The following is a 22,493-nucleotide window of genomic DNA, read 5'->3' on the forward strand; positions in this document are numbered from 1 at the left end:
TCAGAAATCCCTGTATGCGTTGGTATAATTCTCTGTTTAATAAGAATTTGAAATAAAACTGTGCAGGTTTCTTAAGGCTCCGCTAAATCATACAACACTGTTGAAATTCGATGCAGAAGAATACTTGCACACTGATCATTGGAAAGCTATAGGAAAATGTTATTTTTATTGTATAATCACCTGAAACACTTCAGAATAAATACCATTAGCCCTTGTATAGTAACCTATTGGAAAATACTAATATCTTAAATCATAATACATCAAAAAAAGACACCGGAAGATGTTTCTTACAACAATGACAAATTTATTTAATCATTTATTTTGAGCTGCTCCAGCAAGTGTATTTACAAACAATGGCATTTGAAGATATAAAAACGTGTCATATCATAATGCAAGTCAGCGCTGTACCGTCAGAAACGTCACAGCAAATGTCTAATATTTAGGCAACACAGCCAAGAAGCTAAGGGAAATGGTGGTTTAGGTATCATGGTCTTCACAGCTGTATGAAGAAGCAGGTGTGGAAAGAATTAAGAAATTATGTCTAACACTGATGAAATATTCTCTGAGACAAAGACGATGAGAGACTACAGGAACACAATTGCCTTTCGGTGAAAAACCCAGGTTCAACAAGACCTTGTTCTTTAAAACCTCAAGTTTTGCATATGGACAAAAACAGACCCAGCAGTAATTTAAAAAAAAAAAAAAAGTTTCCTGAATTAAACCTACTAAAAATGGCCTTCTAGGTTTGTTCCCATGACAATAAATGGACGACAGAATTTTTTTTCATGGTGCAACAACAGAACATTGCAGACAAATGCAAAAAAAATTTAGCATATGATTTAGCAATGACAGTACATCAGTGTTTTTAAGCATTGACCAGCACAAATTCCTATTTGCCTTAAATGAACTATTAAATATTACTCAAAAATAAAAACAAGCACATTTAAAAAGTATTCTGTTGGCAAATGCATTTACATCCAGAAAACATATCGACAAATGTATCTGAAATTTTGACTTTATTTCTTAGCTCCCTATTTATCTCTTATTTCTTTTCTGTTCCAAATAACTGTATGATATGATTTTCTAAACAACGTATGGATACACAGCATCCATGTTCTCCTGTGTTATAATTTTAAATGAACCACAGTAGCTAGCCAAACTTAACCACATAAAGCCAAAAGCTACCTTTATGTTTCTTACCAAACCGTCGATAAGTAGAGGCGAATGAAAAACATGAAAACCATTCAAGGAAAACCAGGACGGGGGCAAATATTTACCCTGTTTTTATGTCTGTAAAGGCCATTACTATTGATCCCAGCAGGAGATCTCATCTTTCTCCATCTCTGGCCAAGTTCACCAGAGTAACGCTAGCCCGCGGCTAAACTGGACACCGCGCTCCTCCCGTGCTGCTGTCGATTTTTTAATTCCAGAAATAACCCACATGAGGCCTCGCAGTATGTGGTCTGCGTGCCAGGCACTTTGGACAACATCAAAGAGCCTATTAAATCATGTTAGGGTGTCAGCTGCCACCAGGGTGGAAGAAGCGTTCTGCTACTGTTTCAGTAGATCCCAGATGAGCGTTTAATGTGCACGGCTCCGTGTTAAAAAAGTTAATAGATACAAACGGCACGGTTGAAATGCACTTTGACAAAAGAAAATCCATGTGAGAATTCATTTCGAGGAAAATAATTTCATTACTTTCACTTCATGCGTAGAAAAAAATTGTTTTTACATAATTACCAATTCAATTGGCAAGGTATGAGCCCATTTTGTTGACCGAATTAAAATGTTAATATTGTTTACTCTTGGGTAAAAAGACATTTACAAAACGAATGCAAAACCATTTCCTCCCTCCTATCCATGATAATGCACACCTTTAAGGAGTGACGTGACCCCTGACGGACATGATATGGAAACGTACTACTGTTTTTTCCCCCCGATATCATTTCAAGGATTGACTTGCTAAAATATTAACCCATTATCATAAGTTATGCGGTTGTTATTCATCTAAATCAAAGGTAAGTTGACTGCAGCTAGGCATTTGTGTTCCTTTCTCCTGAATCCTGGCTGATGACTAGTACAACAAAGTGCCAAGAGCACTAAGACTGAACAATAAATAAGAAAAGGATGATTCACCAAACAAATTAGTATATTCACTCAAACGATTGTTTGGTGAGGCGCCGTACTCCTAACAAAACATCGATTTTGGCAGCTACACTTGAGCATTTTACTTCAAGAACACCACATCTGCGTTTTAGTCCCATGTACACCTGTACACAATGTACAAAACGAGTGCTTATCTTTTTCCTTTATCTACGAAAACGCTTCAAAAATTGTCACCATTCACCTGAGCACATGAGTCCACGCGGACTACTCCGGTTGAGATATTAGAAAGCTCCCTGCTCTCCCTCTATACAAGGGATGCTATCAGGCAACAATTTGCTTTGATATCTAGTAGGGTCAGCAGTTGAGTCCATATAGTGACAACGTTTTCCCACAATGCACGTGGAGAGGTCCCTAAGACAGTCCTCTTGCTCTGTTATAAGACTTCTTTTTTCTGGACGGCAACACTGAAAGCGGTCTTTGTCATTTGAAAAACAGTCATTTTCTTGCTCTGCCCCCAATTACAAGTCCCTCTCCAACGTCACATAGGGGCACTGAAAGGACACAGACCTATTTTTGTATGTGTGTCACAGTTTAGTGGGTTTTTGTGTGTGTGTGTGTTTCATGGGTGGGGCTTTTGTTCATTAAAAACCTTCCAGTTATATCGCCAAAGGAGCGTTTTCCTGTGCGAGAAACTACTTTTTAGAGGAGAGAAAGATCTCAGTGTTTCTTAAAAGTGCTCGACCACGAGTCCTCCTGTGTATTTCAGGGATGTGGGATGCTATAAGGAGGAGAGGGAAGCCAAAAGAACCAGCGCTGAGGCCAACAAAGGTCCTAAAGTTTGAATGCTTCCGGCGCCGTTGACATCACCTCGCGACGGTTCAGCAGATTCGTGATTCGTTCCGTCTAAATGGAGGAAAAAACAGAAGATTAAAATAGGTCTGTAATACCTGAGTGTGCAAAAACATTTTGACCTTACTGATAGATTTGGATATGGAAATGAGTTTGGCATACAATACGAACCATTATTATTTTCTATAGAGTTGATGCTTCCATCATCGACTTTGACAACGCGGTCGTTACCTTTCTCGCAGTTGTCTGTGGGAGAAACATAAAACAGGGTGTTGTCAGGGTCGTGACATCATCTTTAACTCATTGAACTATTCCAGCAGTGATAAACGGTGCAATTGTGACCGCGTTTTGTCAGAAGCCACGCCAAGATCTCTCCTGAGGGGCTTGTAAAACTTACTTGAAGGTCTGACGAAAACTTTCAGCCTCAAGCAGCTCCGTCTCCCATTTTCACTGACTGTAGAGGCTGTGGAAACATTTTAGATGGTCAATATTAGGCCCAATCGATCCATGCTGCACACAGTATATATATATATATATATATATATATATATATTTTTTATATATTTATATTATTTATATTCATACATTTTCATCTACATTTAGTCATTTAGCAAATGCTTTTATCCGAAGTGACTTACAAATGAGGTACAACAACAAGTAATTTATCATAATAGACAATATTTATAGTGCACAATGCTTCAAGAGTAGCCCACAAGATGGATCTATATTTATTATATGAACTGGCTTTTTTTGGGGTTTGGTTTTGATTTGGGTTATATTTTATATATTTATACACTATTAAAAAAATTAAATTGTCCTGGTAATTTTCTGACAGGACATTATATTATAGATATTGCCGTTATCCCTAAACACAATGCAATGTAGTGCAAAATTCAAAATACGCCTGTAAAAAAGAAAAAAAAAAAGAAAAAAAAGGACAATTCTTTAATAACAATTTTAATACATTGTAGCATATACTGTACAAATCCATAATAATAGGGCTCAATGTACTGTTTCTTTCCTTCACACTTTTATATTAAATGCTAATATTATGTAAAAAAAATATTCGGTAACACTTTACAATAAGGTTTATTAGTTAACATTAGTTATCTTCATTAGTTAATATGAATAACTAATAAGGATAATAATAACTAATAATGAACAATAATTCTACCTCATTTATTAATCTTAGTTAATGTTAATCTCAGCATTTACTAATGGATTATTAAAATCACAAGTTGTGTTTGTTAACATTAGTTAATGCGCTGTGAATTAACTTGAACAAGCAATGAATGACTGTATTTTCATTAACTTACATTCACAAAGATTAAATGTATTATTCATTGTTCGTTCATGTTAGTTAATACATTAACTGATACATTATTGTAAAGTGTTACCAATAATTCTATTAATTCTTTTAATTAATATTATTGTTATAAAAATATAATATTTTTCACTTAACACCAATTTAAAATACGATTAAATATAATTTGCGATGTTACTCCAGGTAAGCTATGAATGCATGCACTGTAGTCCTTTTCTTTGAAAGGGACTACATACAGTGCAAAACAATTTTAATTTGACTGATGCATCATGATTAAATTAAGACAAAAGCTCAATGTTAAGCCAGCAGCAGTTAGATAATGACCATCGTTTTTTTGACAAGCATTCTAAAATGGTAACAACGCAACAGCTCCACAGGCTCAAGGCTACCAGGATCATACATTTCAGGTTTAGTCTATCAGTAACTCTTCAGATGCTACCTATCTTTTTCCGTTTGCGGATTGCTACATGCAAAAGCCTGATTTAAATGCTTCCACTGGACTGCACAATCAGCATTCATTTAGCTTCTTACTACTACACGAGGGCGGTGCTACTTTGGCTATGCTGTTTCCCTTGTCATCTCAACCATGAGCCATGTTTCTCAATTTGTCCTCTCCATAAAGGAAAGCTCATTAGCACCTTAAGTAAAACAGGTAGACAGCTTCTCTCTCCACTGTCCGCTCTTTATGCAGTATGTAATGCAACCTGGCGTAGTCAGGGAGCGATACAAATGAGGACCGGTGGGGTGAGGGGGAAAGAAAGGCTTTGGTATTTTACCCAGAGATCACACTGGACGTAAAGGTGACAAAGTAATGAGCAATGCAACGCACTTCAATAAATCTCCTCCTTCCAATGTAATGAGCATGGACTGCACAAAATGCAATTTCCTTATAGCCAACGCAATATGTTCTTGATAATTCAATTGTTGAGGCTCGCTTCCACTGATGTGGACATGTATTTCACTTTGAAAGAAATAGTGGTTGGATGTCTTGTTTTTCTGGTTGGATGCTTGAAATTTAGATTATTTGACAATAAACTTCAGGATAAATAAGCTAAGACTAATGTTCACAGCACACACGCTCCATTAGTGGCAGGATGATGAATTAGTATCTCTTTAAATTTGTTTACTGGCAGGAAATATTTATTGAACACCCTTATCTTGACCACAGACATCACTAACAGCAGTATTTTTTTACCGGACAGCAAATTTGTGCTAAACCTTTCCGAGCTCTTTTCCTAACCTCTGTTGGTTGTGACCTTTCCACAAGCCTCTTAGATGTTGATTGGTCACTACATACATCAACACCTGCTACTTAAAGCTGTACTGGCAGCTAGTAACATCAACAGCTGCATATGACAGATCACAGGCCGATAGAAACACCTGCCACTAAAAGCTCTGTAATCAGCTGTGATGATACAAATGACTTCTGTTCAGTTCAAAGACCATATCGCCTGTGACTGTGAACTACTAAACCTTACACTGACTCTTCCAGTCAAACCTCATGAGTTCACCGTTCTGGTTTTGTTGAGAAAATATGTGGGTCAGTCAACATAAGCGGCTATGATAAAGAAAAAAACGGGGTTTGAAATGCATAAGGCAAGTTCTCAGAAGTTTATGCTGGTATCAAATAATAAATTAATCACTTTCGATCAAATATTCAGTTTAATGACACTAAAACTGTCACAAGTAGCAAGTAGTTAAAGTAGTAACATTTTCTTACATATTATTATATATACACACACACACACACACACACACACACACACACACATATATATATATATATAATATATAATATATATATATATATATATATATATATATATATATATATTATTATTATTATTATTCACATGTGTTTTAAGATAATGTAAATAAATATGTTTTTAGATGTATTTAAAATGTATGTAGAAATTGATGTACATTTACATATGATTCATAACTACATAAATGTCATGGATTGTTATTTCTCAGACAATATTAAGTTTTCTGGAGTCATGACATTTTACAATATGAACTAACTTTGTCTTGTTATAAAAAGGTCAAAATAGCTGACATTTTAAGAGATTCGTTGATCTTTACAGTCATTACATTTAAGTCATGCATTTGAAGGACTTTTTTTAAAATAAATTAAAAGATTTTTTAAAAGTGTCCTGTCATTGACCCATATATCTTTTTAACACTTTAAACCACCATGAAAGTGTTAAGATGAGGCTATAACAGGATCAGTTGCCTGTAGGGGGAAAGAAAAAGAAACAGGAGAAAGACATGTCGGAAGAAAAGAATTATAACTCCTTTCCCCATTAGCTGGCTGGCTCATCTCTGAGCTTGCAGACATTCCCATAATGCACCATGGCTCTTCTAGCCTTGACCCCCATGATTCCCTGCTGTGTGGGGTCTCCAGATGCACTTAATCTGCTGTCTCTCTTCTCATCCCCACACCCTCGTGACTGCGGGGAGAGCTTGGGTTAAATCAATGTGCTTATATGCTGTCTACACTGACATACTGGGGGCTTGTGAGTCCTTAATCATGTCCCCACAAGCATATTTCCTTTGAATTGGGTGAAATTGCTTTTGTCTCATTCCTCAAGTCTTGTCTAGTTTGGAGCGGGATCCCAATGTTGACTGGAAACACCACTTCACAAATCCATTGTACATCGTTGGCTACTACCACAATAAATAACTGCCGAGCGTGAGTGTGCAAACGGAGCATCATCTACTGTAACATCAGCATTGTCAGAGTCCAAAATTAACTTTTTGCCCAGAGACATTAATAGGATGCCATCCCGCAGTGGGCATTTGGATATGTGGGGTGGGAGAGGGGACTGCGGATGAAAGATGTGCAGGAGTGAACATTGCTGCTCTACACAGGGATTCATGATTGATGAAAACCACAGCGAACCCACAGAAAAATATTCAAAACATTTCAGTGGCAACATTGTACACTAAAGAAATCTCTATTAGTCAAAACCTGTTTATATTACACAAAGTAAATAAATTCATATAAAATATGTCTAATCCCAAATATGTATTCCAAAGCTGTGGTAACACTCAATTCACCTGCAAATGTATAGCTTTATAAACTTTTGTAGCAGCATCATGTACAAGATAAGTCTTCACAGTTTAAACTGCTACCTGTTATATAAATATGAAGACGACCCATTGGGATTTAGCTGCTCCAATTATACTTTTCTTGACATTTAAAGGGACAGTTCACCCCCAAAAAAAAAAAATTCTGTCATCATTTACTCTACCTTAGCCTTGTTGGTAAATAAAATTATGCTTTCTTTTGAGAAAAAATCTTCATAAACATAAACTTAAAGGTCTTCACAGATACCCTTTAAAAAAAAGGTTCAGTTTAACTTGAAGAAACGGTGACAGAAATATATAATGATACTACTGCTACTAATGATAAAATTATTATTAAAATAATTGTTTTTAAGGAATATTAACCAGAAAATGGTATTTACCAGAAATTAATTTTCCAGAAAAACAAAACAGCATTACTGAAGTAAATAAAATAATGAAAAAATATTTAACATTTTAAGAATTTGAGAAAAAAAATGTATTTCATAGAACCTTAAAAAATAAATTTTTGCTAAATGTTTAATAAATTCACGATTTCAATTAATTAAACATGATTTTGATTAATACAATTTTTTATTTTAACCAAAAATAGAAAAAATGGAATCCAGAAAAATGAAAAAAAAAAAAAAAGTGAATTTGGACAGACAAAGCCCTTATATTATATATATATAAAAAAAAAAAAAAAAAAAAATATATATATATATATATATATATATATATATATATATATATATATATATATATATATATATATATATATATATATATTATATTTCACTCATGAAATAAACTCATGTTTGGTGAGTAAATGATGAGTGAACTTTAATTCTGGTGTGGACTGTCGCTTTAAGTAAGAAATATTTCACATATGTGGTGCCACATGAAGTTCTGCAGAAGAAAAGGTCAGTTGTATAAGGTAAAAATCTAAACAAAAGCTTTCTTTAGTAAACGCCTTGCTCAAGGTCAGGCTGTTACTCTTACAGTTCGACTTCAACCAAGTATTAAGTTACAGTTCCTTATAAAGTTACCCGTCACTCATTATTTACTCATCAAAGCCAATTTTTACCTGCAATTTGCACTTGACGTGTGTTAATTTTGGCCCTTGATTACTGTAAATGTGGCTGCATGAATGCTCAATGCCAGGAAGAAATACACTTCTCTAATTTCAAGGCTCTCGCCGAATTTCTTTAAACATAAACTGTGACAATAATCAACAGTCCCAGCTGTATTAGAATGATTTCATGGGTCGCTTATATGACAAACTCTCATTCTGTCAGTCATCAGAATTCCCTCGCTGTCAGCATGCGGCGTGTAACTGACCTCATGTTGGCAGACATTAAGACTAGACTACTACACCAACCCTGCTTATTCAAAGACACTCTACACTGTCACGGCCCGGGCTGCTCACCCACATCTCCTTTCTCACACAGCCGACATCAGATCCACCCGAGCTGCAGACAGCCAGGGGCAGTAAACCTCCCAGAGACACCACCATTCCAGCTACGGGTTGAGAGATTAGATGCGATGTAACCGAGAAGTCTGATAAATGAGGGAAAAAATGGATTGATGCTCCATCTTTTAGATAAGATGCGCACCCGTCTCTTTTCTCACACATTCTTGAGTGCTTTGAGAGCGCTTTGTAATGCGGGGAATAATTTTGGCTCAGGTAGCGACTACGCCACTTATAAGCAAACCACAAAGTACAGGATTCTTATCAAAGCTACAAATCAGGTCTTGCTTTAAGCACAAAGCAGGAATGTTTCTGATTTACCTTACAGTATTATGAAGATGGAGGGAATAGACTACAAATAGCAGTCGTGGGCTTTTGAAGCGGACTCATATCAGACAGCATGCACTGCCGTTGGCCCCGCTCACGCAGGAGGGAGAGGCTGACTAAAAACCTTCCCTTGAAATTGGATTTCTATCCTCTGAGATTAAGATCAGACTTCCACATCGGCCATATTGGAAAAACATGCTGCCTTGAGCCATTCAGGATTGTGAGTTCAACTGCAGTCATCAGAGCATGTTCACATTTGACCTGCGGGGCCGGGCCCTCTGATCCCCCCTGATCGCTTCCTGAGCGGGCTGGACACGCTGACTGACAGCACAGAGACCGTGCTTGTCACCCCTTTGCTCTCCTGGAGCGACCCCTCACTCAGAATGATTAGCCACCACACCGGCTAACAAAGACATTCTGTCTAACCAAATCATGAGAGGCAGACATCAAACAAATGAAGAGAATGATTCAGGAAAACTTGCTTCAAATAATAAATAGACAAACAATTAAGACATTTTATGCCTCTGGCTATATGACGTATTTAAAAAAATAACTAAATAATATATATATATATATATATATATATATATATATATATATATATATATATATATATATATATATATATATATATATATATATATATATATATATATATATATAGAATTCTTTTATATACAGAATCAAATTATTTATTTTAAATGATTAATTAATTAAATATAAAAACAGCAACTACTGTTTTTGAAAGACAAGAGAAATTAACTGAAAATAAAGTAGTATATATTACTGAACATATAAAAGAAACCTTTTAAAGAAACATAGACGGCAAATTTTATTTATAAAATTATTTTATATAGAAATATATATATATATATATATATATATATATATATATATATATATTTTTTTTATAAGTTACCAATTAAATAGTATATCATATTATATATAATCAACACATTTTATTTATAAAAAGATTTTATATTTTATACACTACATCAAATTACAAATAACTGTACAAATAAATTTAAATAATAATGTAAAAAGGTAACAGTAAACACCATACATTTATAAAATAAAATAAAAAAATCACAATTTCTTTTTAATCACAATGACAATTTTTTTCAAGAAAATTATATATTATAAGCTGTTAAAATAGGTGATAAATAAATACTAAAACATATAGATGAATTAACTGGTTATATATTGTATTTTTTATTAAATTTTTATTATTTTATTATATTTCTTTCTTCATTTATTCAAATTTCTTGGTACTAAAATATATTTTATAGCATTTCTGCATTTCTGCTATAATTATTCCTAAATTATTATATATTAAAAACTGAAAAACTACAGCATATAAATGAATTTGCCATTTATACTGTATTTTTATTAATTAATTAAATTATTTATTTTATTTCTTAATTTATTAAAATAACTTGGTATTATAATATATTTAAATATCTTCTGTTTTCTATTTCTGATCGCAGTGATATGATCAAGGTTACTGAAAGCCACTGATCTACTTGATAACATTGTGCAATCACTCTAAACTACTTTGCTTCAACTTGATCAGACTGACACGCTGTTTATTTAGTTCCCTTTACTCGTAATTCCTCACAAATGGAGAAACTTCCTTTTCTCTTGAGAGAGCCCGTAACAGTTGAATCATGACAGAGTCACACAGGAGTGAGACGTGTGCTATGAATCCTTGTTTTCCAACTCGCATTAACTGTAAAACACTTTATTGTATCTGACAGTTCCATCACTTCAGTCGAGATGTTTCCGATATTTTTATTCTTACTCACAGGCCTTCAGGAAAAAAGGTCTATTTTACTATGTGGCAATGTCTCCGATAGACACCCGCATTCATGCAAAACATCCATATCTCCTGCTGGGATCTAACCCCTAAATGCTATGTACCATGCATTCCTATCTGCCTTTTTTCTCACTCTCCATGTACTTATCTCCTGTTTCTACCACTTCCCCCTCCTCATTCTCCAGTCCCTTCCTTTCACATCTCATAAAAACATGTCCATCGTTTTATGCGCCCATGAGATCTGTCAGATCATCAGGTCGGATTCCGCCAAATCAAACGCTCCACATCTCCTGCGTGCGCCTGCATAAATGAACCCATCGCGGCCCTGAGCAGTCCGAGCTGTCGGACCACTCCTGTGCCTTATTTTGTCTTCCCACTCCCGCCCTGTAGGGATCTGACTCCAGTTGTAAAAACATGGGTTTAGATGCTTGTTTTTAAGAGCCCTCTCACGAGCAAACGAAAGCTGAGACTAGGAGTTCGTAACAAAGACTCTTTAGAGGAAGACCAAGATGTTTTTCCCCGAGCTTCATGTTTTCCTTGTAGCCTGTTTGGCCAAGACTCCTGAAAAACAAAGTCATACTTGGCAATGACTTCCTTTCCTTAATGCTTGTAATCAGATACTTGTCTTTAAAAAGTATACCATTAAGACTTGAGTTGCGCTAGCTATCCTCCGTGAGGACGCTAATACAACATCCTTTTCCAGGCAATGCAGCTTTTTCCACATATAAACCGAAAGCCAATCTAACAAATCTATTTAACATGCGCAGCGTCTGGTTTTGGATGCAGAAACCATAAAACATCATTGAGATACAAATCACTTCTGCACACAAAAAAGAGAAGGAAAAATCAACACGATACTCACAGATATAGTAATATTCTCTGCCTGGCCGAAATTCGAATCCCAGTGAGAACGGTGTGAAAAGCTGAAACTTCTCGGAGAACTTCAGCGGCCCGTTGGGTGAGTTGGGTCGGTTGCACTCCCAGCGTTTGAAACCTTTTGCCGTGTGGTCACAAGAGCTGTAGCCGTCGTAGTTGACCATGTAGAGGACGTAGCGCTCCGTTCTCTCCTCAGGGACCGTGTCCATGTAGTGGGGACAGTATACGTCCAAATAATCATTAATGCATACGTCAATGTGGTAGTCTCCTCGGTAGAACCTGTTGTGAAAAGAAAGGCCGCAGTGAGTATATATGATATGAAATATTAGCCATTCAGTGACTCTCATTCGTATGTTTTACGAGCCATCAAGCCCCTATTTCAGAAAGGCCACTCCTGGAGGAAGCCACTTATTTGAGAGCAATTACCGCAAATGTGAAAGCACGTAAATCATCCAATCTGGGTCCGCTAGGGCTCACTGAGGATCACACGGAAAATTCATAATCCTGTCGTTGACGTGGATGCTTTAAATACGCCTGAAAGAATGAGTTTTTCATGGACGAGAGATGACAGCTTGAAATATGGCACTCCGAGGAATGCTCCAGCAGAAAAAATGTGCATCTCTCGTGCCAAAACGGCCAACTATTCCTTGTTTGTTGTAAATCGAGAGGACCTCCAGAGGGTCTAACCAAATATGAACGCAAATGGAATATGCACGACTTCATTTCGACAAGGAAGTGATTTCAAAAACATAGGCTCCCATAGTGACGATGGATATGCTCAGGTCAGCTATGTTTAGAGTCGCAGCAAAAAATATTATGTACACCAAAACTGAGCAAACATGACTCGGCTTGTACAAGAAGGATGCTCATGATTCGGTGGGAACTTTTAGGGTGTAAGCTAGTGGACACCCAGTAGGAACCCTGGGGAAAGCCAGATGAGCTTCCAGGCTAATGTGAGGTTAGCGTTGTGATCCTGCTGTGGACAGAAGCACAGCTGGGCACGCTGACACAAAGATTTCCACTCATTACGGACAATAAAAGACTATTCAGAGCAGATGGAGCTCAAGACCTATCAGATTATCATTATGTGGATTTCAAACGCACTGCTGGAATACTTAGTTTCCCTGTAGGTTTGGCCGGCTTGGCAATGGTCTGAGTGCGGGTGTATGTGTGTGTATGCATGTTAGGCAGAGTGTGTGAATGTGTATAGATGCTGCTCAAAGTCTGCAAACACTTTAGGGCTATTTTGAACAACTATTATTTACTACTCTTGGGAGCGACATTATTTGAATGGAAAGCAAAGTCTCAGCTGTGAAAAGCTTACATCCTGAGCAATCGCGCAGTCCAAATGTTTCCAGCTCAAAATCTGGCATTTGAAAGTGTGTAACATGCAAACATGTCTTTTTACTTTGTCATTGGGTACTGGCAAAAACAAAGCTATTTCCTGATTAAATTTATTGGCTTCCTGTGTTCCCGATCATCTTTTAAAGTGGAATGATTCAGTCTAATGCTGACAAAAATCAACAGGGTTATACAGTTTCCCAAAACTGGTGTCCAGAGCATAGGATCATGGAAACAGTAAAAACAAGAAACACACATTTAAATAAGGTATTAATAAATACCATTTATTAATATAAGTTAATTTTAATTTGACATATACTAGCAAATATTCTACATTTCAGGGTATGCATGACCATTTGAGAGTTGACAAAAGTACCTTACGAATAAAAACTATTTTCTATTTTTAGAGAATTATAAAATGTCATTTATTCCTGTGATTGCAAATTTGAATTTTCAGCGGCCAGTCCTCTAGTCTCCAATGTCACATGAACCTTGAATAATATGCATATGTGGTGCTTAAGACATTACTTATTTTTATCAGTGTTGAAAACATTTGTGCTGCTTAATATTTTTGTTGAAAAAATTATATATTTGCAGGATTCTTTAAAGAATAGACACTAGAATGCTCAAAAGAACAGCAAAAAAAAAAAAAAAACCTTTATAATATTTTGTAACATTACTAATGTAATTTTAATCAATTAAATGTATCCTTGTTGTATTTTCCCAAACATTTGAACTGCAGTGTTTAAATTTTATATTATTTAAAGTATCATGAACAAACACGATTTAACAACATAAACGGCATATTTATAATTCAACATTATCTGTTGTAACATTATTCTTTATTGTTAGTTAATGATACTTAATGCATTAACTATTGTTAACAATTTGGCCCTTGCTGTATAGTGTTACCCTTTTTTCATTCATCATCTTAAACTAAGCCCTAAAGTAGTCACAGAATAGAGTCACGGCTCTATCAAAGTAAAGGTCATAGGTTCCTTTCACGGGAATGCATGAACTGATAAAAAAGTAAATCTTCAATGCAATGCAAGTTACTTTGGATAAAAGCACCTGCCAGACACATAAGTACGCTGTGAAATGTGGTTTGAGTCCAGGCTAATGCCCTTTCACCTGACTATCATGTGAAATATCTTTGCTAGAGGATACTAAATAACTATTTCCCTTGGGTCACAAAAGTAGAGGACCAGACAACGACATATTAGCTCTCTGGACAACAACACCTAAAGGCAACAGAGTGCTTTTCTATGTCCGTGTCTGAAAAATCAATAAGTGAGAGGATTGAGATATATTGTGTCACTTTATAATATTCTTACGTGGCCCTTAAATCAAATGCCACCTCAGCAATTCATTTTCAATGTGTATCAGATGAGCTCCAGTGGGTTATAAAGAGATTTAACCCCATTAAACCCAATAACAGACAAACAGCTCATCAATGTTGGGCTTTCTTTCATGCGTTTGAAGAGCGATGGCCAGCTGGTCAATAAACCACACAATGCTGTGCCAATTCATCATTTGGATTAAAAAAGAAGCTCATTAGCTATTTCTTTCTAGGCTACGAACACAAACATGGCACACTGCTGCATCAGAACAAGTCCTACAACAAAAACCTCCCATAACGATAATCCTCCTATTCAGTCGATTCTCTCCATCGCTCTTTCTCTACGTGTTCAAACAGAGGGTTATGGGTGATGACCGGGGCAGACCAGAGTCTAAAGAAAGGCAGGACACCGGGAGGCAATGGGCTCATGGAGTTCATGATTAAACTTGGTTCATCCCAAGGTCAGACTCCTCAGATTTAACAATGGAATGAAAAATGAAGGAGGCTCTTCACTTAAGAATTTCCAACAGAAGCCGATTAAATCAAAAGAACTTAGAGGAGCTAGCACTGATTTTCCAAAGAATGGAAGAAATGGGCAAAAATTTCAGGCTGACATAGACAAGCCTCTGGACAAAACAGCGTTATTGTTATTAATGGGAGAACTCACCAAAATGAAAACTGCTCCAACATTTCAAACCTCTTCTATGGAACACAAAAGAATATATGTCGTCTATTTTGAATCGAACCCTATCGACTTTCATTGTATGGACAAAAACATTCTTCAGAATATCTTCTTTTGTGCTTAGAAGAAAGAAAGTCATACAGGTTTGGAATGACATGAGGGTGAGTAATTTGGGGGTGAACAATCCCTTTAAGCGCTCCTCCTTACAACTTCTCATAGAGGGCGCTCTTGAGGCAATGACTGACGTGACTCCCAGGGGTGTAGGTCAGCTAAGCCTCGAGCCCTCTAGGCCTTTCACAGTGGCACAGATGGAGGATCTCCTCCTTAGGTTACAGCTCTCAGGCCAGCCGTGGAGCAGTTGTCCCATCATTCAGTGGGGAGGCAACGGTACATCTCCCAACGCCTCAGATATCACTCATTCACCCCTTCCAAAAGAATGTCTGCCCAGAAGCATTAACATCACAGACAAACAATGGCCTGCCAGGACTTCAAGCTGTGCTGGCTTGGCAAACGCCTCAAAAGACAGATGAAGGTGAAGGAGGGGAGAAAAAAATGCATATAAGAGCCGGGTTTCCCATGGAAAACACTCCGTGTGAAATTTTCTTGACGAGACAAGATATATGGCTTGCTACATTAAAAACATATTGGTGTTTGTGGGAGGCTTGTCTATATTTCAGAAACAATGGTAAAGGACATTTAGCAATAGATAAGAGAAAAAAAGGCTAGGTATTTGAGCACGGATGTGTGGATAGAAGAAAGCAAGAGAACATGAGTGAGTGAGAACGGGACTATCAGTCTTGGATGAGATAGCTACTTGTCTAACATGTATGATATGTGGAAAGTATTCACGGTACACAGGTTAATCCTGCTCTCATGTCATTCTGATTAGTGGAGTGCCATATGTTATATGTCACTCATCAAACAATAAATATCCTGTGGTTAATCATATGGGCTGCTAAACAAACACAAACAAATGTATATAAACAGTTGAGCTTCATATCTGGTATTCACAAACTCTCAATTCAAATTGGTTCAGCTTTTGATTGATTTAGATTGAGTTATAATTTCTTTTGTAATAACAGTTTGGTTACATGAAAAAACTCTGAACAATTCTAAACAATTCAAATGGATAACTCATCTTTTTTAACTTAAGAGTAATTTTTGGGGGAATCAGGCTACACTGGTTGAAAAAACGTAAACGCTAATATTCAAAAATGAAAATTCTGTGATCATTTACTCACCCTCATGTAATTCGAAACCTTCTACAGAACAGTAAAGAGTTATCTGTTCTATCTGTTGTAAAACAAAAAAAACAAAAAAAAACATACAGGTTTGGAAAGACATGGATGAGTAAATGATCACAGAATTTTCATTTTCAGGTGAACTGTGCCTTTAAAGGTGGGGTATGTGTTTTTTCAAAAACGCTTCAGAAAGCTGAGTCGGTCAGAATACCAAATCAAACTTGTAGCCAATCAGCAGTAAGGGGCGTGTCTAGTCATGATGGGGACGAGGGAGCGCTCAGTGCACAGGACGGATATTAGCTGAGCGACGACAGAAAGATAGAGATCACGAATAAAAAAACAAAATAGGAAAAACATCTGTGGAACAAAAGAAGGCTTACAATAAATATGTGCATATATGCACATTAAAACACACAGTACTACCACAACACATTCGACCTCTATTACCATTGTAACACACATTGCTTTCACTTATTGATGACATCATACCCTCGGCCAGCTGGCACAGCACATTCCGCCATAATCGTTGCCTGGGTTGCGTACAAATGTGTCGTGGGGCGGAGCTATCAAAATAGAACGAGATCCTTTTGGGGTAGAGACGTGTTTGTTTTTGTGATTAGAAATATCAAAATTGGCTATCAGAAATCACCAACCCCACCTCTAAGAATCAGTGTTGAGACTCATAAAATCTATATTTTTACCCATTCCTGGAAAAGTCTGTATTAACGGCGAAAGGTTGCAAATGGGACACCCTGCAGCCCTCTGAACTTCACGGACGAATGCAAGTAGACGTACTACTTATAAATAACATACTTGTTTAGATTGAAAACCTCATTATTCTGAGTGGATCCTCTTTACTGCTGCAACTGAATATTGAGTAGATGCTTTACAGATCTCAAATAACTAGATTGACATGAGTGCTTGGCACCAAATATACTCTAGTGGCTTTAATGCAACAGTAAGACCACGTGAGGTCAGGACTAGAGTCAGAGGTCATGGTTCACCCATTATTAATGAAGGGAGGCCTCCATATTCAAAAGAGAAGGAATAGAATGACAGCACTGACCCTGGGGTCGTTCATCTAGCGAGTGTATATCATGAAATTTATACACTGAACAGACAAATGCAAAGAAGAACAAATTATTTGTTGAGGAAAAACAAACAGGCAACAGCTCAACAGCACAAGAGAGAGAGAGAGAGAGAGAGAGGGAGGAAAGGGTAAGAGTCGGACATCTAAGCAAACATGAACCTGCCCCCACAGCAGGCTGGAGATCTGACCTCTCCCAGAGGGGCCATTGCGCGGCCGGGTCGTTTTACAGTGCCCTGGGCCGAAACCGCTCTGCACCCAATCAAGACAACGTTGAATCAATTAAAAGTAGAGGAGCAGCAGTTAGTAAGCCACAAAGTCTGGCTTCAATCAGCAGCTCTTGCTAATTGTCCACAATGCTCTCCCACTGATTTACGGGTGACTTAAAATAGTCCAGAACACAACACGTTTTGTTTATGTCCTATTAAAGTCCTGTGTGGGAGTAATACTAAGGGTGTTTTTCCAGAAAGTTAGACTTTCATGTATCATCAGGGTGGCATAGCGCTTTGAGACCATACAGGATGAGAGAAAAGAGTGGGTGAAGAAGGTATGGCGACTGTCTGGCTTCCCTGGAAAGACAACTAGTTGGCTACTCATAAAGAAGCATTGTATAATTAGGCTAAGTTTCTGATTTACCCAACACCAATTTATAAAACAAAAGTAAACAATAAAATATATAAATGAATCAATTATTATTATCCTGTGATAGCAAAGCTGAATTTTCAGCCGCTGTTATGCCAGTCTTTAACGTCACATGATTCAGAAATCATTCTAATATGATAATTTGGTGCACAGGAAACATTTCCTATTATTTTTGTTGAAAACTGTTGTGCTGTGCAATATTTTTGTAGCAAATATTTTCATGACCCATTTTTATTCAGAATCTTTGATGAATCGAAACTTTGAAGTAACAGCATTATTTGAATTAAAAACACTTTTTGTACCATTATAAATGTCTTTACTGTGACTTCCATTTAAGCTTGCTGAATAAACGTACCAATTTTCTTAAAAAAAAAGTTAAAAAAAAATCCAAACTTTTTAACAGTAGTTTATATGCATATACACCTAGTGTACATAACAGCCTAATGAAAATATAGATTAAAATTTTTATATAAAATATTTCATATATTTTAAATTATATCTTTATTTTAAATTACAAAAAAAATTTCTCGTTTTAAAACGTAACAAATTTTGGTCACACTTTATTTTAAGGTCCAATTCTCCCTAGAGACTATTAATTATGACTTTTGCTTTTTTCACTGCTTATTAATAGATAGTAAGGTAGTTGTTAAGTTTAAGTATGGGGTAGGAATAGAAGATCTAAAATATGGTCAGGCAGAATAAGGCATAAATATGTGTTTTTGAGTACTAATAAACAGCCAATATGCTAGTAATGTGCATGCTAAGAAACAACTACTTAATCATGAGAATTGGTCCTTAAAATAAAGAGTTTACAAATGTTTATAAAATATGTCAATTTAAAAATTTTCTATAAAATGTATATTATTACTTTTATTATGTTAAACTGGTTGACCAAGGAAGCTGGGTAAGCAGGCTGGTGGAGACAGAAGCACATCAGCATCCCATGATGAGGACCACCAGCATCTAAAACACAACACACACTGACCAACTATGCTGTTTTTATATTAGGTTTGGAGGGAGAGAGCGTGAGGGTGGCCTAGAGGCTGGCATGGAAGCGTTTTTACCTTCAAAAAACGCAGCAGCGCCAGAAAAAACAGCACATGTAATGTAATGTAACATCTAAACATAGAGTCCCCTCAGAGTGCCAAGCATGCCGTGCACAGGCCCCCCACACCTGGTGCTCTCAATCTCCCCCATCCAGCCCAGTTCATCAGAACCCTCAGCGGCCCTGTCAGAGCCTCCTTCATCAGCCAACACACCCTGCAGGGCCGAGAGCCAACAAACAGCCACACATTACACAGAGAGGAGACAGAAAACTTGGACTATAACCACCATGCAGCCATGATAATACAGGAGAATGGTTTAAAATCTTTACACATGACTTCAAAAGAGAACATAAATTTGAAATACATTTAAAACTAACATTTCCAGCTTCTAAAATCTATTTGCATAGTCCAGGACATCCCTGAACAAACAATACACAACAGAACAAACATGCTATTACTGATATCATCAGTGTAATAATAATTATTTTATAATAAGACTGCCACAGAAACGACAAGCCTGCAACTAAAAAAAAAAAAAGTTAGCTGAATATGAATTCCCTGGGGGTGGGAGGGGCATTGTATGCATGTACCATATGTCGCACCAGTGATATTGACAAGAAATGGTCTCATTGCTTTGGACGATAAACACCTCCAGACTTGATTTGAATTCGCCTCATACCAACCGGGAAGGATTAGCTCACTGATGCACCACATATTGTGTTGTACGGACAGCATCGCCAAATAGCATTCTGGGAAGGAATCCTTCTGGAAAGTTCATTTTCCCTCCACTGAGGCAGTCTGGGTATGGGCAGCCCCAGTCCATATAATCAGCAGGATTTATAATCTCCATTTGATGACAGGTGATTCAAGTAAAAAAAAAAAAAAAAAGAACACCTTTTCATAAATCAGAGTGGGGTGTTCCTGCCTCAGTCTCAACCAAAGATGAATGGACGGAACGGTCGTACAGATGTTTCTTATCTCCACGATCGAGCTAATAAACAGTGAGCTGAGTATATATTGCTCTGTGGAAAGACGTTCCGTGTCTGACTGATCTTATGTTTTTAGTGGAGGGAGCGCTTTCCTTTCATTCCTGATGCTTCCTCTGCTATCTGCATTCAAGAGCCAAGGGCTTCAAGTTCAACATGTCCTCGTGAGGAATATATTTATTATGCGTTGTGGTTGTGTGATTGACATCAAAACATAACATCCTGGATTATGAAGTGGAATATGATGGAATATGGAACGCTGCAGTACTCTTTGAAGTTATGAATTAGAGGCTGCCATGCAATGGTAGCCAATCCATGGCGGAGATATGTTTTTGTTGAACAAATTCAAGTGATATTTGGCAAAGGTGACATTGTCATGCTAAATTCTCTAAGTGTATTTAGAGGTTCAATGGCCTTCTGAATGTTAATTTTGAGGTCAAGTTGAACATAACTCAGGGCAGATGTCAAATTTAATGGAAATGGAGCTATGAAGACTAGAAATACAGCCTGTTTGACAGATTGTACATTGGTGTTGATATAATAATATAATAAAATATAATATAATATAATATAATATAATATAATATAATATAATATAATATAATATAATATTTTGTGTTTTTGTTGATATGTTGATATGTTTTTCTATTGTTTGTGAAACGCATGTCAAAACCCACTGAAACATAATTTCCTCAAGGGGCTAAATAAAAAGTACTACTCCTACTATAATATAAAAAACACAGTTATATAAAATTTAAAATTAAATATAATCAAATTAATCTTATATATTATAAAACACAATAATATCACATTAAAAATGGAATATAATGTAATATAATATAATATGATATATTATAATAAATCAAATATAATTAAATTGTAAATAAAATAAAAAAATATATGTTTTTTTCAAGGGAATTTAAAAATTAAAAGTTTTAAAAATTAAAATTAAAATTAATTACAATATTTTTAAAAAAGTAAATAAAAACATACTATAAGTGTTGAAAATAATACAATAAAATAATAATGGTACTAATCTTAAGCTTAATATCTTCCAGATAATATTTAATAACTTAACTTAAGTTTGGTTTTAGTACAATGTACAAAGTCAAAATGTGTGTGTGTGTGTGTGTGTGTATACATATATATATATATATATATATATATATATAATATAAAAATCTTTTTGCAAAAAAAATAAGCATGTAAAAGTATGTAAATTATGGCAAGCGAATATAGCTCACAACCTTGTTTGCATTTCCATCAAATTTAATATGATTTCAACCCTGACTAATGTCCTCTGTCAATATCATAATCCATATTTGTGTCTTCAGTGGCCTGTCTGGGCCTGCTAAAGTGATTAGCATCCCAGAAAAGCGACAGATTTAATCTGTGGTCTCATGTATGTGTCCATGGCATGTGGTTGTTACCTTGCTATTGTTAGACAGCTAAGGCCTCCACTGTTGTCACTTTAACAGATTGACGGAAAGGCCTTGGCCCTCAGAAAGCATAAGAGGCCCACAGAGGGAGGCCAGAAGAGGAGGTGGCAAAGCAGTGTATTAAAAGACAACCTCTGTGAATGACAGGCATGTTCATCCCCACATGGAAACGGACAGATGTCTGTATTACAGCTTTTGCCTGTACCCAAGGCCCCCTTAACCATACATAATAAAGACATATTGTGCTACAATGAATGAAACAGGTTTTACCATTGCTCTATTATTAACGTTGGGCGAGCACGATCATATGAGGTGGGGGATGTTTATAATGTGCTTCTGAGAAAAGCTTGGGCATCGGATTTTGTGTTGCTTCAATGCCAGCATGAGCTATCTAGTGATGTATGAAAAGATAGCAACTTGGCCTTGCTCTGAAAACCGCATCATCCAAAGGACTGTTGGGAGCATGAAAACGGTGTGAACAGGCGTCAGTCAACAGACATTACTGAGTTTTTTTAGTGAGCACTTAACATGCATACAGAGGTTCTCAACAGGCTGTTCACCAAGGATCTATCAACACAGCAACTCAACATGCAGACCCTTGTTTAGTTGCAGAATGACTCGGAGAGAAATTTGTTGGTTTTTAGGTTTAAGTTAGTGCACTAAAGCCTTTAAACAACATTTGATGAATACACATGGTCCTTAAGGTGTTTTAATGAAAAAAATCTTGTATGTTCCGCAGGCGTTAGCTTTCTACTAAATCAAGGGTGAAATTTTCTTTCAACAGGTATAGAGAGCAGACTGTTGGGCAATTTCTGCAGACCTTGAGTTAACAAGACAAAGGCTCTCCCAGTTTAT

At 36.4% G+C, this 22,493-nt stretch overlaps 1 protein-coding gene across 1 annotated transcript in view; it reads right to left on the minus strand.

The window, feature by feature from the left end:
• Positions 1-283: 283 nt before the first annotated feature.
• LOC113094956 (ephrin-A5b-like) overlaps positions 284-22,493 on the minus strand; it is a 50,124-nt gene continuing 27,914 nt past the window's right edge. The window contains exons 2-5 of the mRNA XM_026260544.1: positions 11,822-12,114; positions 3,353-3,418; positions 3,127-3,201; positions 284-3,009 (exon numbers count right to left, since the gene is read on the minus strand). Of these exons, the coding sequence (XP_026116329.1) occupies positions 2,885-3,009; positions 3,127-3,201; positions 3,353-3,418; positions 11,822-12,114 (559 nt within the window). The 3' untranslated portion in view covers positions 284-2,884. The remainder of the gene's footprint in view (positions 3,010-3,126; positions 3,202-3,352; positions 3,419-11,821; positions 12,115-22,493) is intronic.

The sequence above is a fragment of the Carassius auratus genome, unplaced genomic scaffold, assembly GCF_003368295.1.
Source record: "Carassius auratus strain Wakin unplaced genomic scaffold, ASM336829v1 scaf_tig00215543, whole genome shotgun sequence".
Classification (NCBI taxonomy): Eukaryota; Metazoa; Chordata; class Actinopteri; order Cypriniformes; family Cyprinidae; genus Carassius; species Carassius auratus.